General features: G+C 46.5%; 1 protein-coding gene across 1 annotated transcript; it reads left to right on the plus strand.

The window, feature by feature from the left end:
• Positions 1-809: 809 nt before the first annotated feature.
• On the plus strand, positions 810-2,714 carry LOC103718017 (pentatricopeptide repeat-containing protein At5g08510-like). Its single transcript, XM_008806641.4, has one exon. It carries the CDS (start codon positions 861-863, stop codon positions 2,520-2,522), a length of 1,662 nt encoding a protein of 553 aa, XP_008804863.3. The 5' UTR covers positions 810-860; the 3' UTR covers positions 2,523-2,714.
• Positions 2,715-13,789: the final 11,075 nt, after the last annotated feature.

The following is a 13,789-nucleotide window of genomic DNA, read 5'->3' on the forward strand; positions in this document are numbered from 1 at the left end:
CAAATCTATGGGACGGAACTCGACTACCTATAGTCTATTATGCAGTTTGTATGACGATTAATTTTCTTTATAGTTTATATAATAGTGACCACCTTCCTATAGAGGCATTTGGTATGGGGAAGATCGACGGTAATGCGAATGGAGATGATAAGATTTTAATATTTGGTTATACCTTGATGATTCTATATGGTAGTGATCCCAAATTACCCTCACTCCTTAAGTTACCGTTCAATCCGGTGATGTAAAATCCGTCTTTGAGGACAGATATCCAAGATCTCTCCAAGGCATTGATCTTGGGCTAAAATTTAGGGACAAAAGTACCTCTAAGTCCAACAAAAAAAACCGATATATTAATATACTATTAATATATTATATCAATATTATATATATTAAATTATATTGATATTACATGATATAGTATTTATCTTTGAAATAAAACTTGTAAAAATTTATTAAACAATGATATTTACATGGTGATGAGATCACACAAGTTTTAAACATTGATTATATAAGTAAAATTTGCATAAATTTATGGAAAGCAGATTTCAAATACATAAGCGATAGTATGATAACCATGAGGAGCTGACACAAGTTTTGAAATCCTTATTACATAAATTCTTCAGCAAAATCTGAGCATATCTATGAAAATCAAATTTAGTATACAATTAATGTTGACATAAATTAATGAGTTTGTGCAAGTTTTAAATAATATTTTTGTCTTAATGGAAAGTGAGGCGGTGTTTCACCATAGTTGCTAAAAAAGAAAATGTTTTTAAGTAAAGACTTCAAGGGCTCCTGCGGTCCTGCTTTTAGGGAAAGATATATACGTCAGCCCCAGATGGATGAATCCCAGCCGTTAAATGACTCCCATCGGTAGGAATATACACGGAGGAAAACCAAAAACATGTTTATGGGGCTTGGGTCCTCCCGCTCGTCTTAGCCGCATGATCAATGCTCCCCTTCGCCCCACCGCCCGATCTCTCGTTCGCCTCATCAAATCGGTCAACCCTGCCACCCCTTTCGCCACCCGCGAAGCCCAGCAGCTCCACTCCGTCGTCACCAAAGCCGGCTTCATCTCCAGCGAGTTCATCTCCAGCGCCCTCATCACCCTCCATTCTGGTGTTGGCTCTATTGCCAGGGCCCGCCAACTGTTTGATGAAATCCCCCATCCAGGGCTGGTGTCCTGGACCGCCATGGTCCGGGCCTATTCCATCATGAGCTGCCCCATGGCAGCATTGAATCTTTTCCGGCATATGATATCTGCCGGCATTATGCCGGATCCCGTGGCTCTGGCGACTGCCATTTCAGCATGCCGTCAATTAGGCCATCCAGGCCCGGCGAAGATGATTCATGCGTTCACTCTGTGTAGTGGGATTCAGATTGATGCATTCGTCAGCACTGAATTGCTGAGAATTTATGGAGATCATGGTGAATTAGAACTGGCTCGCAAGTTGTTCGATGAAATGCCTACAAGAACTCTTGTTGCATGGAATGCTATCGTTCATCAGTATGTGAAGCATGATTTGATTGATGCTGCACGTCGGTTGTTCTTGGAGATGCCAAATAGGGATGTCATTTCATGGAACACTTTGATATCAGGGTATTCTCAAGCAGGGCATTGTCGAGAGGCCCTGGTGTTGTTTCGTGAGATGGAGTTGTCTTCTGTGAGGCCTAACGAGCTAACGCTATGCACCATTCTAGGTGCTTGTGCTAGCCAGGGTGCTTTGGAGACTGGTATGTGGTTGCATGCTTACATCGAGAGAAACAGTATGAACTTTTATGGGTGCTTGGATCATTGCCTGATTGACATGTATGCTAAGTGTGGAAGCATTGAGAGGGCAGTTCAAGTGTTTGAGAAGATCCCGATGAGAAGGGACTTGTACTCGTGGACTTCAGTGATATGTGGGCTGGCAATGCATGGGCGAGCTGATCATGCCCTTCGGCTCTTCTCTCGGATGCAAGAAATGGGGGTCCAACCAGATGATGTTATTATGGTTGGAGTTTTAAATGCTTGTGCCCATAGAGGACTCGTAGATGAAGGTTGTAAACATTTCCATTCAATGGAGGAAGTATATGGTCTCAAACCCAAAATTGAGCACTATGGATGTATGATTGATCTTTTAGGTCGTGTGGGTCAATTACAAGAAGCACTTGATATCATTGTTGGAATGCCTATGGTGCCTAATGCAGTTGTGTGGGGTACATTGCTAAGTTGTTGCAGGGTACATAATAATGTGAAGCTAGGTGAAATTGCAGCCATGAAATTGCTCGAGTTGGATCCACATGATCGATGGGCTCGAGTGATGCTGTCTAATATGTATGCAGAAGCTCATGATTGGGGTGGAGTCATAAGGCTCAGGAAGGAGATGAAGGGAGGAGAAATGAGGAAAGCGCCGGGGTGCAGTTCAATTGAAGTGAGTGGTGAAGTTCATGAGTTTCTTGCAGGGGACAGTCTGCACCCTCAGCATGCAGAGATTTACACAATGTTAGAGAATATTGAGGCTCAAATGCAGATGAGATGATGCTTCATGTTGCTAACGCGATCATAAACTTGTCAATTTCTTGTCTTCCTTGACTATGAAGTCCAAGATTGTGCTTGCCATTGTCCTAAGATTTATTTTATTGTCTTAAATGTATAAAGCCAACTTATTTTTTCCTATTTGGAAGTAAAAGAGGATATATTGAATATAGAATATCTGAATTTTTTCCAAGAAGATGCCACCATCTCACAACAAAAATATCAAAAGGAATCTGTTGGATAACTTCAGAGCACACTGTCAAATCCCCTTCTGTACGATTTGAGCATGCAGTAAATTGCTCTTTTCAAGCTGCAGGGCACCAATTTGAAGTATATATATCACCGCATGCCTATCAACCATTTCTGAAATACCGGAGTTGCACCACCGAAAAATATATTTTGCTTCGTTTGAAGGTGAGCTCCATTGTATCATTATCAGAATCCATGTCAGAATTAGTATGACCTGCAACCTTTGTAATAGTTGAGGAAGGACATTCTGGTTTGGAATGACTCAGCTGAAAATTTTGTGCAGGTAGCTGAAGCCCTTTAGGCGGCCCTCACTGTTGGTTTTATTTTAGGAGATCACAGCACAGTTTGTCCCAAGTTTTGGAAAGGGGTCCTCAAGACTATCCCTGCATTCTCATATGGTTCAAAAGCAAGATCCAAGGAGTTGAGATGTTCCCCCCTGTATAATGATGCTTGAAAACCTGATGGCTGGGTTGCTGGTTTTTTTGGAATCGTTGCGTTGCTTGAATCAGAACTAACAACAGGATGTATTTGCGTTCTTTTGCTTCATCTTTTAAATCATGCATCAATGTGTTGCAGCAGCCTACTAAATTTCTTCTCTCTTTTGTTGTTGGAAGCTTCTTTCCCAGCCGCCCTATTAGTTCCTCGTTGGAAGTTTTCTGAGTTCGTTCTTTCGAGTTAATCTCGTTCACTCCCCATCATTGGATCTTTTTAGCTATTGTTCACTCTTTCCATGAGTCAACTAGGGAGGCAGACAACTACTATTCCATGTTGGCAATAGGCAATGTGCTGCCCTTCAGCAAAATGGCATATGGGATCGCTTCTGAAATGAGGAAATTGGACGTGTGCTGAGATCTCCTAACCCCACCAACAAACCTGGCCACTACTGATGCCTCGTAGCCACTCACTACTACAATCCAATGATTCAGCCCTTCGCCCTATGAGCATGTGATCCGCTATCTAGATCTCATGCATTGGGGAAATGACGCAAGGCCTCTCAAAATGGTGAATTGCTTTATTCGATCACGACAAGCTTATTGCGTCTCTCAAATTGAAAATATTTACTTGGCTGTTGCTCCAAAACATACTATTAATGGTGGACAACTTAAAGATGAGAGGTTGGTCGGCATCTATAAGATCACTTGGGAATGCGAGAGTTTTTATTCAAAAGGCGACATGCCCTCACACAAAAAGGTGCCTGCGAAGGGACATGGCAATTAGTAGTTGAAGAGATCCCATGACATAAAGCAATGAACCTTCACCGGTCAGACAAGCAGGTGGAGTAAAGAGGAGGCTGAGTGCAGGTGGTGAGTGAGTGCGGGTGGTGAGTGAGTGTGGGTGGGTGCGGCAAGCGGTGAGGGCCGAATCCCTCCCTGGGGTCCACGGCGGCGGACGTTGGGGGGTAAGACGGACGGTGGTGGAGTGCTGGGTGTGGGCGCCGGCAGTGAGGAGGGTGTGGAGAGTGTGAGGTGTAAGCGGCATTTCATCGAACACCAGGCAAGCAGAGTGTCGATGGCGAACCACAAAGCAAATACGCCGGCCGGAGCGGGAGTGGAGGGCTTGGCGGGCCAGGGCAGACAGGCGACCACAAGGGGAAGGCCGGGTCGTCCCTAGATGGAGCTGAAGTTGGCCCTGTCGTGGTCGAAGGTGGCGAAGGGGGTGCCCCGGAAGCCGATCTAGAGCACCGAGTGCGTCTTGGTAGAGAAGGTGGCGAAGATCCAGTCCTAGTTCTCGGATGTGCTGCAACTACCGTTCGACCGATTGGAGAAGGCCCGGAGTGCATGGGAAACTAGGGTTGTGCTAGTTCGGAGCCTAAGGAGGCGTGTGCCAGCGGAATGGGCGGCGCGCGAGTTCCAGGCGCGAGGTAAACTCAACTACGAGGTCGAGTACATCCCGATGGCAGAGGAGGTGATTAAAGTCCAATTTCGGAGTGAGGGCGACCGAACAACAGCGATGGCTAGTAGGCCATGGCAGGTGGCCGGTCAGCTGCTGGTCGTGGAAGAATGGAGGACGGATTCTGTCCCAGGTGTGTGCGGTGTGAACCACATGGTGTTGTGGCTCCGATTTCCAGGCCTCCCATTGAAGTTCCGGGAGAGGGAGTCCCTCCTCAACATTGCGGCATTGGCAAGGAAGGCTCTGGAGTTGGATGGGGTCTCGGACTGGATTTGGCGAGCGGGCTATGACAGGGTGAAGATCGAGCTCGATGCGGCCAAGCCTCTTTGACCGGGCACCTTTTTACAGGGGAGGAACAAGCGGCTAAGGGCTTCATCAATGAAGACCTGCCGATCCTCTGCTCCTCCTGCGCCAGAATCAGGCACCAAAGAAATCGGTGCCCGTTCCCGAGTTCGGGGGAGGGCACCGGAGGCTGTGAGGCCCCGGCAGCACCGGGGGAGACGACCACGTAAGGGCGGTGGAAGGTTTGCCTGGGGTGCTCCCGGAGGGAAGAACTGGAATGGTTGGCCGACGGCTCTTCAGATCTTGGATGGCAGTGAGGTGGGTCCATTAGCCGAGGGTGGTCGAGGGCAAGGGAGGGATGATGAAGAAGGGTGAGTCGAACTCGGATGCCGGGCGCCTTCGATCTAGAGCCGAGTTCGCCTAGGCATGAGCCAAGTTTAACTGTGTCCTCGCCGAATTTGGAGGGCTGGCAGAAGTCCAAGAAGGTGGCGAGGCGCGGATCACCGAAGAAGAAGGCCCCAGGTGGCGACGCGGTGGTGGATGTAGGACCCTTCCACCTAGACTTAGGGCTGCCAGGTGAAATGGCGAGTCAAACTCGCCTAGTCCCGGGTCCACTTCTAGGTGGGCCAAGCGGTGAGCAGCTTGTGACCCGGCCCATGAAGATGGTGGACTCGAGCTGGGCCCATAATGGCGAGATTGGCCTGGAAAGGGTGTCGGGCTGTAGTAGGCTTGGCCCATTGAAATGGGCCAAGAGTCCATCGAGGAAGAAAGCCCCCAGCGGGCCGGCAGGCCATGGAACGAGAGGGCACAAGCCTGCCCCTCCCGTGCCGGGTGACAAACCGGTGTGCCAAGGCGGCAGCGGCTGCAGATTCTATAGCCGGAGCCTCTCTCCAGCGGTCTGGGGGGGGGCTCGGCTCTTCTCGGGGCGGATCAGTCGGCGTCGGAGTAGCAACGCAGCGAGCCACCGTCGCCCCTCTTCCGCGGACACAGGAAGCGGTTCGGATGGAGGCCGACATGGAGGTTCGGCCGCAGCCGAAGTCGGGGGAGCCCGGCGAGGAGCTAGCAGCCAGGGAGGACCGGTTGCGGGGAGAGGAGGAGATGAGGGGGTAGGGTGTGACCTCCGGAATGCGGCAGCCCCTTCCATCCATGAGATCAGGGAGTCAAGCCGGGTGATGGGCCTGGCCAAGCTTTGGACGGTGTGGGCCCGAATGGGCCTTCCCATGTGGAAGTGGCCCAGATACTGAGGGAGGTCCTGAATGGGCTTGGCATGCAGGCCGGCCAGATGGGAAGCGAGTCTGGTGGGGAGGAGGAGCCGGAGGGGGCTCACGTTTCGCTCCATCATAGTTTATAGATGAAGATCCTAATGTGGAACTCGGGGGGGGGGGGGGGGGGGGGGGTGCAGGGAAGCCGTCCTTCAGACCGGCTTGTCGGAGATTGGTGCATGTACACAACCCCGACATTTGTATTCTGGTCGAGACCCGCTTGTCGAAGGCCAGTTTGTAGCGAGTGCGTCAGTTGTGTCCCAAAGGCTGGGGGAGCTATGCAGCGGAGTCAGAGGGCCTATCGGGGGGCATTCTTGTCATTTGGAGGATTGGGGAGTGCAATATGGATATTTTTCATAACTACAACCAGAAAGTGGTCATCGTTTTATCGGAGGGCAGCGAGCCTCTGTGGGTCCTTCTAGCAGCCTATGCGGACACGGATTATAGGGTGCGAAGGAGGTTGGGGGCTGAGGCCTCCAATTTGATGCAGTTTGGACACCTAGTGGTGATGATAGGTGACTTTAATTGCATCGATGGCCCGGAGGAGAAGAGGGGAGGGAAACCCTTCACCAATAAGATTGAAGTCAGAGAGTTTCAGGAGTTCATCGAGGACAATGGACTGGGGGACCTAGGGTTTACCGGCCTAAGGTTCACGAGGTGCAACAACAAGCTAGGACGGGCACGCGTCTGGGAGAGAATTGATAGAGCATTCGCCTCGGCCAGTTAGACTCAGAGATTTTCAGACTTTGGAGTGCGCCATCTACCCCGGATTGCCTCAGACCACTGCCCTATCCTAGTGAGTATCTCTCTCCTTTTTTCGGTGCATAGTCCTTTTCTATTTGAGAAAGCGTGGCTCTCCTACCCTCGATCTTGAAAAATGGTGCAGGAAGCTTGGCAGACACCGGTGCAGGGGGATGTGATGTATAGGGTCACCCACAAAGTAGAGCTGACCAGGCGGCAGTTAGTCAGATGGAATAGGAAAGAGGTGGGGAATATTTTCAGAAAGGTGAAGAAAACCGAAGCTGCTATTGCTAGACTACAGTCACTAGATGCTGATGGGTTAGTACTCTCTAACACTGACCAGGGGGAGCTCAAGTCCCTGCTATCCAGGCACCATTTATTACTCAGGCAGTAGGAGGTCTTATGGAGACAGAAGTCACAAGTACAGTGGGTCACGAAGGGCGATAGGAGCACGAGGTTTTTCCACCAGTCCACTATCATCTAGAGGCAGAGGAACAGGGTGAGCAGAATTAGGGACAGTAGTGGCCAGATGATAAAGGACATTGAGACTATCAGACGGACCTTAGAACATTTCTTCAGGTCAAGATGGACCAATCCGGGGGGCAGTGATAGTGTGCCGGATGAGCTAGTTCCATTGTCAGAGGTCTCAGAGGAGGAGAACGCAGCCTTGGTTAGCCTAGTGCCTGAGTTGGAGGTTCAGGATGCCTTGTGGTCTTTGGGTGAGGATAGAGCTTTGGGCCTGGATGGATTTCCTCCCATTTTTTTAGGAGGTACTGGCAGATCATTAGGCAAGAGGTGACGCAGCCATTCAGCAGTTCTTTCTATCCTCGGCGATGCTTGAGGAGTGGAAGAGGACCTTCATCACCCTGATACCGAAGAGACAGGATCCGGTGGAGCCGGGTCATTTTCGGCCGATAAGCATATGCACGACCCTATACAAGACTGTGGCAAAAATTCTGGTCCTAAGGATGAGAGCAAATCCTCCTAGGTTGATCTGCCCTGAGCAGGGGGCTTTTGTGGGCGGCCGATCTATCTCTAATAATGTGTTGGTGGCGCACGAGTTTATGTGCGACCTCCAGCGGGCGACGAGGAGTAGGAACTTGATAGCGGTCAAGCTTGATATGGAGAGAGCTTATGACATGATGAGGTAGGGATTTGTGACTCAGTCTCTGGCGAGCGTTGGTTTCCATCCCACTTGGGTTAGGTGGATTCAGTGTTGCATTCAGTCCCCATCCTTCGCCATTCTGGTGAATGGTTCCCCCTCGCAGTTCCTTGAGTCCTCAATCGGCCTAAGGTAGGGCTGCCCCCTCTCGCCGATGTTGTTCATCATTTGTGCCGACTCCCTGTCTAGAGCTCTCCGCAGGGCTACGGCGGGGCAGGAGGTGAAGGCTTACAGACCAATGCCGGTATCGCCTCAGATTTCACACTTGCATTTTGCTGATGCTTGCTTGTTGCTGGCACGAGCGATCAGACGGTCGACTTAGGGCATTCGGAGGGTTCTAGAGGAGTATTGTGTGGCCTTGAGTCAGCAAGTCAATCTGTCAAAGCTAGCAATCTTCTTCAGTTCGAAAGCTCACCCTAGGGTGAAGATAGTGATTATTCTAGGGATTGGGGAGCAGGAGGGCACTCTGAGCTACTTGGGGGTCCCGATCACGGGTAGACGCCTGCATAGGGTGGAGTGCATTCAGATGGAGTAGGATATTAGACGTAGACTGGAGGGATGGTAGGCCAGCACTCTCTCCATGATGGGGAGAGTCATCCTGGTATGTTCAGTCCCGAGCTTGATTCCTGTTTATTTGTTGTCCAATACCATAGTGAAGTTGGTTGTATTGAGATGCATGGAGAGGTAGTTCGGGAGCTTCTTGTGGGGGCGTCAGGGGGGCAGGAGTGGAGTTCATCTGTTGGCCTGGAAGACGGTCTGCCAGCCAACCAATAGTGGAGGTCTAGGGATTCACTCCCTAGTGGAGAGATGAGAGGTTCAAGTGGCCAAAGTAGTAGTCAGGTTTATCTTGGAGCCGAGCAGGTGCCCTGATGCGGGCTAAGTATGGAGATCCAGCTAACACAGCTGTATTCCATACTAGTTGCCGCAGTTCTTTTGTCTGAAGGGAGATCTGCGCCCATGCCTCGATGGTCCTACCGGAGATCAGATGAGAGATTGGGGATGGTCGGGGCATTGACATTTTAGAGGATAGCTAGTTCTCTGAGGTCTCGCTCTGCGGTTGGCCCACCATTATTGATATCGACTGTCTGGAGGGGCGCAGAGTTCATGATTTATTCACCCCGAAGGGCAGGCATGGGATGAGGTCCTTGTTTGATAGGCCTTCGAGGAGCAATTGGCCGAGCGCATCCTCTCTATACCGATTCCATCTATGGGGGCGGCGGATAGGAGGGTGTGGAGCATGACAGGGAGGCCAGAGGTGAGGGCCCGAGATTAAGCCTGGGTGGTTGGGAGGGTTCCGACCAGACAAATTGAGGGGAGCTAGATTTGGAGGCTGCGCATCCATCCATGAGTGGCTATGTTTGTCTGGAAGATGGCCTGGGCTTGCTTACCCACCAGAGGAACACTGGCTCGGCGAGGGATGCATTTTCCCTCTAAGTGTCCGACGTGCCCAGAGGTGGAGGAGTCTATCTTCCATGTCATCTATGGATGCCCGAGGGCTGTCCAGATTTGGGGATGTGCGTAGGGCCCCCATGATCCATGCATGGGGTGGTCTTCGACTGCAGACTTCCTGCTCTTCTTGGAGACTTTAGTTAGGAGGTCCGGCCTGGAGGGACCCGGGATCAGAGTTGCCTACCTAGCTTACCACTGCTGGCTAGATAGAAATGCCCGAGTCTTCGACGACAACAGAGTTCATCCGAGGTTGGTTGCAGACAGAGCCATTTGTCATGCAGAGGAGATCTCCTGCGTTATCATGCCGTCGCACCTTGGGATGGCCGAAAAAATCTGGGGTTCCCCTCTTTCTCCTGTAGCGTCTAGGATCGTACAGGTTTTCTGAGAACCTCCACCCCCTGATTATCACATGCCAATCCCAAAACTACTATTAACAATACCATCATTAAACATTGAGGCAATGTACAACATACCTACATACTGTTTAAATCATTTAAGTTTCCACAATTTGTAGGTCAAATCCAGCTAAATCCAAGATCTTGCTCTATGCTCACATCCCAATCATAACCATTCACTTTCTAAAACTAGGGCTATGGAAGAAAAAAGAAAGAAGAATGAGATAAAAAGTCTGGTGAGCAACCAAAAACCATAGCAAGAGTGATCAAGTAAGTGCAATACAAATGACTTATTGACACCTCATGTACAATTATTTCCAAAATAACAAAATATATAAACTATAAAGCAATACTCCACATACAATTCGAAGGGCAGTTTATAAACCGGTTTCAAAATCAGCATAAGATTTTCATAAATATTTCTAAAAATAATGAACCATCTTCTAAAATCACTATTTAACATGTAACTCCAGTGTGTAATATATACATTATGTTCAAAATAAGGCTCGAAGTGGGTCGGGTGGTGCCGAGCTATGCCCCTACCTGAACCTGGCTCGAATATTTTTTTGGAGCTTCAGAACGGGCTTAGGCATGAAAATGTTTGGATAATCTAGGCTCGGACCTGGCCTGAACCTGATTGGACCGGCCTGAATTACCTATTTAGGCCAAAATAGCTGCGGTTCGAACCCGAGTGAAGTTTTATATTTCATAATATTGCTTCACAAGAAAATGAGTTAGTTAAAAATTAGGCTCTCTCTTATAATACAAGTAAATGATACATGATACATTATTTTCAACTAAACCCATTATAATTGGTCCTTTAATTTCTCATTATTCTTTCTAAATAACAATATACAAAAAATAAATTGATTTGGATCTAAATTCGGGCTTTGTTTTAGGCCTTGTTCGGCTCAAGCTCAGGCCAAGCCTGGGCCGGGCTAGTGACATACCCAAGCCCGGCCCGAAAAACAAATGGGCTCTACATTTAAGCCCAAATCTGGTTTGAACTCTTTTAGGCCTAGCCCGAAGCCCAGCCTAATGGATTTCGGGCTGACCCGAGCTAATTTCCAGCCCAAGTTCAAAATCATTATATAATAACTTGTTAGTTTACGAGACTATAGCCAAATTATCTCTATGCTAGAGCCCAATATACCACATTTAACTCCTGCGAAATACGTCCATCTTACTTCTTTAGAATAGGTCTAATATACTGCATTTAACCTCTACAGAGTACGTCCACTATGCCACATTTAACCCCTATGAAGTAGGTTTGCTATAATTAAGTTCTAAAATGATCAAAATGCCAATATATCAAATCTAGTTGCAGGTCTACTACCAAGAGTCCAAAACAAGTACATAAGATGCAATTGTTTTACCAATATCATTTCATTTCCAGTTTACACAAATACTCAATAGTTTATAAAATGCTTAATGATACATAAATATCAAAGAGTTCAAATATTTGATATACATGTATGATTTTCTAAAAAAGTATTTAAGCACTTTCAAATATACCACATTCAAAGACAAGTCACTCATCTTGTCACTACAATAAAATTCAAACAATATTATTCATCTATAAAATTCAAATTATTTCCCGGGATTTTCATCTCATCATAATGGAGAAATGGTATGGGGAAGGAGATTTCTAGAATGCAATTCAAGCAATTTTCCAAACCACTTTTCTTTCAAAAGGCCTGCTACTCTACTTCCCTAGCCAAGTCTACTCTCACAACTACTCTTGATTTATATGACAAATCTCTTCCCTAGCCAAATTTGCTTCCATAGCCAAATCTTCTTTTCTTCCTAAATTATAGATCTCTGTTTCTGAGCATATTGCAAAAATAAAGTTTGTACAAGATCTTTAATTTGCACTAGACCAACTGATAGTTCAAAAACTTAAAATTATAATTAACAAAGATGGATGGGTGGAGCAATGATTTAAATATTTGATTATAGTAACTTTAAGGAGTCAGTATTGAAGATATCCTTAATTAGGAATGACCTGATCCAGAATGACGTGCACAAAGGAACTAGGAATATTGGATTATATGCTGGGTTTATTTGTCATGAGGAACAAAGAATATATACTACCAAGGAATTTAGTTGGACATAATGTTTCTTTTCACAGAGGCTAGTTATTTAATATTCAATTGATTTTGCTTTAGTATTCTATTTTTCTTCTCTTTGGATTTTGCAAATCAAAAGCGGTGATTATGAGACTGGCCTAGCCCAGCTAGATTCCAGCCTTAATTGCACCTGAACCGAGACTGAACCGCTCGGTTTACCCGATTCAGGTGTACTACTTGAGGGGGCTCGAAACCACCTCTCTGATTGGGTTTCTCTTTCTCCCTTCATATGATGAAAACCCTCATGCCTGTCTCCTCTCTTGCGTTGCAGTCTCCGGCTCCTCTATTGCCAACCTTACTGCCTCGGGTATTCCATTGGTCATTAGTGCCCAAATCTTCTCTCATTGCCGGTGACTCCTTGTGACCACCATTCGACCGAGCCCCATCACAGGTGAGTTCAACTATTTGATCCTTTGTTTTGTTTTTCCCTGTGTCTTTACTTCTCCTCTCTCCTCGCTTCTCTATTCGATTGAACTTTGTGTTGGGTTCTAATTTTCTGTACCTTCTTGATTGAACTCTACGATGGGTTTGTGAGCATCTTCTTTAGTAATGGTTGCATGATTCCAGAATGGGAGAGGTGTTATCCGAGATCAGATCTTTCTTTCTTTTTTCCTATCTTTTTTCAGATTCATTTCTTTGTTGTTTCGTTGGATTCGTGAGGTTTGCCTTCGTTTCTAGGTTTGTGATGGTATATGAGCTTGGATTTGATTGCATTTTACTTACTGTATGCTTGTAAGCCAGCGGGAGAATAGGTCGTGTTGGATAGAAGGCATTCAAAAGCTAGTCTCTAAAAAGAGTTTTCCATCTACATATCATCGTAAAGAAACCAGAATAGTAGAAGCAATGAACTTATAATTTTAGAGTGGTGAATTTGTGAGAGGGAGGTGGATTGGAGGATTTTCAAGAAACTAGCAGCGATAGAAGGTGTCTTTGTAGGCGCCAGTCTTGGACATGTATGAGTTAATGTGGTGGCTTGATGTTGAACTCTGCTGGATTGTTTGATATGGTTGCCTATCAGGAGTTCAGTGTGTTAGATGTTCATTATCTTTGGCTTGAGGGAACGAGAGCATGGAAAACATGTAGGTAGTTGAGTTAACGTAATTTGTAGAATTCAAATTGCCTCTTAATTGTGTTTATTTTTCTTCACCAACTCCATGTAATAGTTGATGGTTTTATTTTTTAGTACCAAATTTCATTAAAATGTTTATATAATCGATCTATTTCTTTGACTAGTTCATATCATCATATTTTTTCTGTTTGATTTTGAGATTTGGATATGAATTGTTAAAGATTGGCTTGGTTGTGTAAATGATTTTTTTGTATGCTTCTTTCTCATGTTTTTAGATGCAAACTATTTTTATGCTTTCTTGTATAATACTATGCAATGTTGCCATTTTATCAGATTAAAAGTACTTTTTTAGTTTATTTATCAAATATATATTAAAGTTTTATAATACTTTAAAAATGTAATTACCAAACAGCAAATAGCTTTTTATAAAAGTTCTATTTTAAAAAATTCTATTTTAAAAAAATTCTACTTTCGAAAGCTTTACTGTCAGCCAAACGGAGCTTAAACCAATCCGCATGGCAAACAAACTAACGTACATGTCCTGGAGATGCCTTGGTTGTCACCTGGGCCGTGGCCTAGGCCCATGTTCACAAGGCCCACCCTAAGGTGGTGCCCTGCGGAAAACTTCGACCCAGGATGGGGC

Source organism: Phoenix dactylifera, chromosome 8 (assembly GCF_009389715.1).
Source record: "Phoenix dactylifera cultivar Barhee BC4 chromosome 8, palm_55x_up_171113_PBpolish2nd_filt_p, whole genome shotgun sequence".
In the NCBI taxonomy this organism is placed as follows: Eukaryota; Viridiplantae; Streptophyta; class Magnoliopsida; order Arecales; family Arecaceae; genus Phoenix; species Phoenix dactylifera.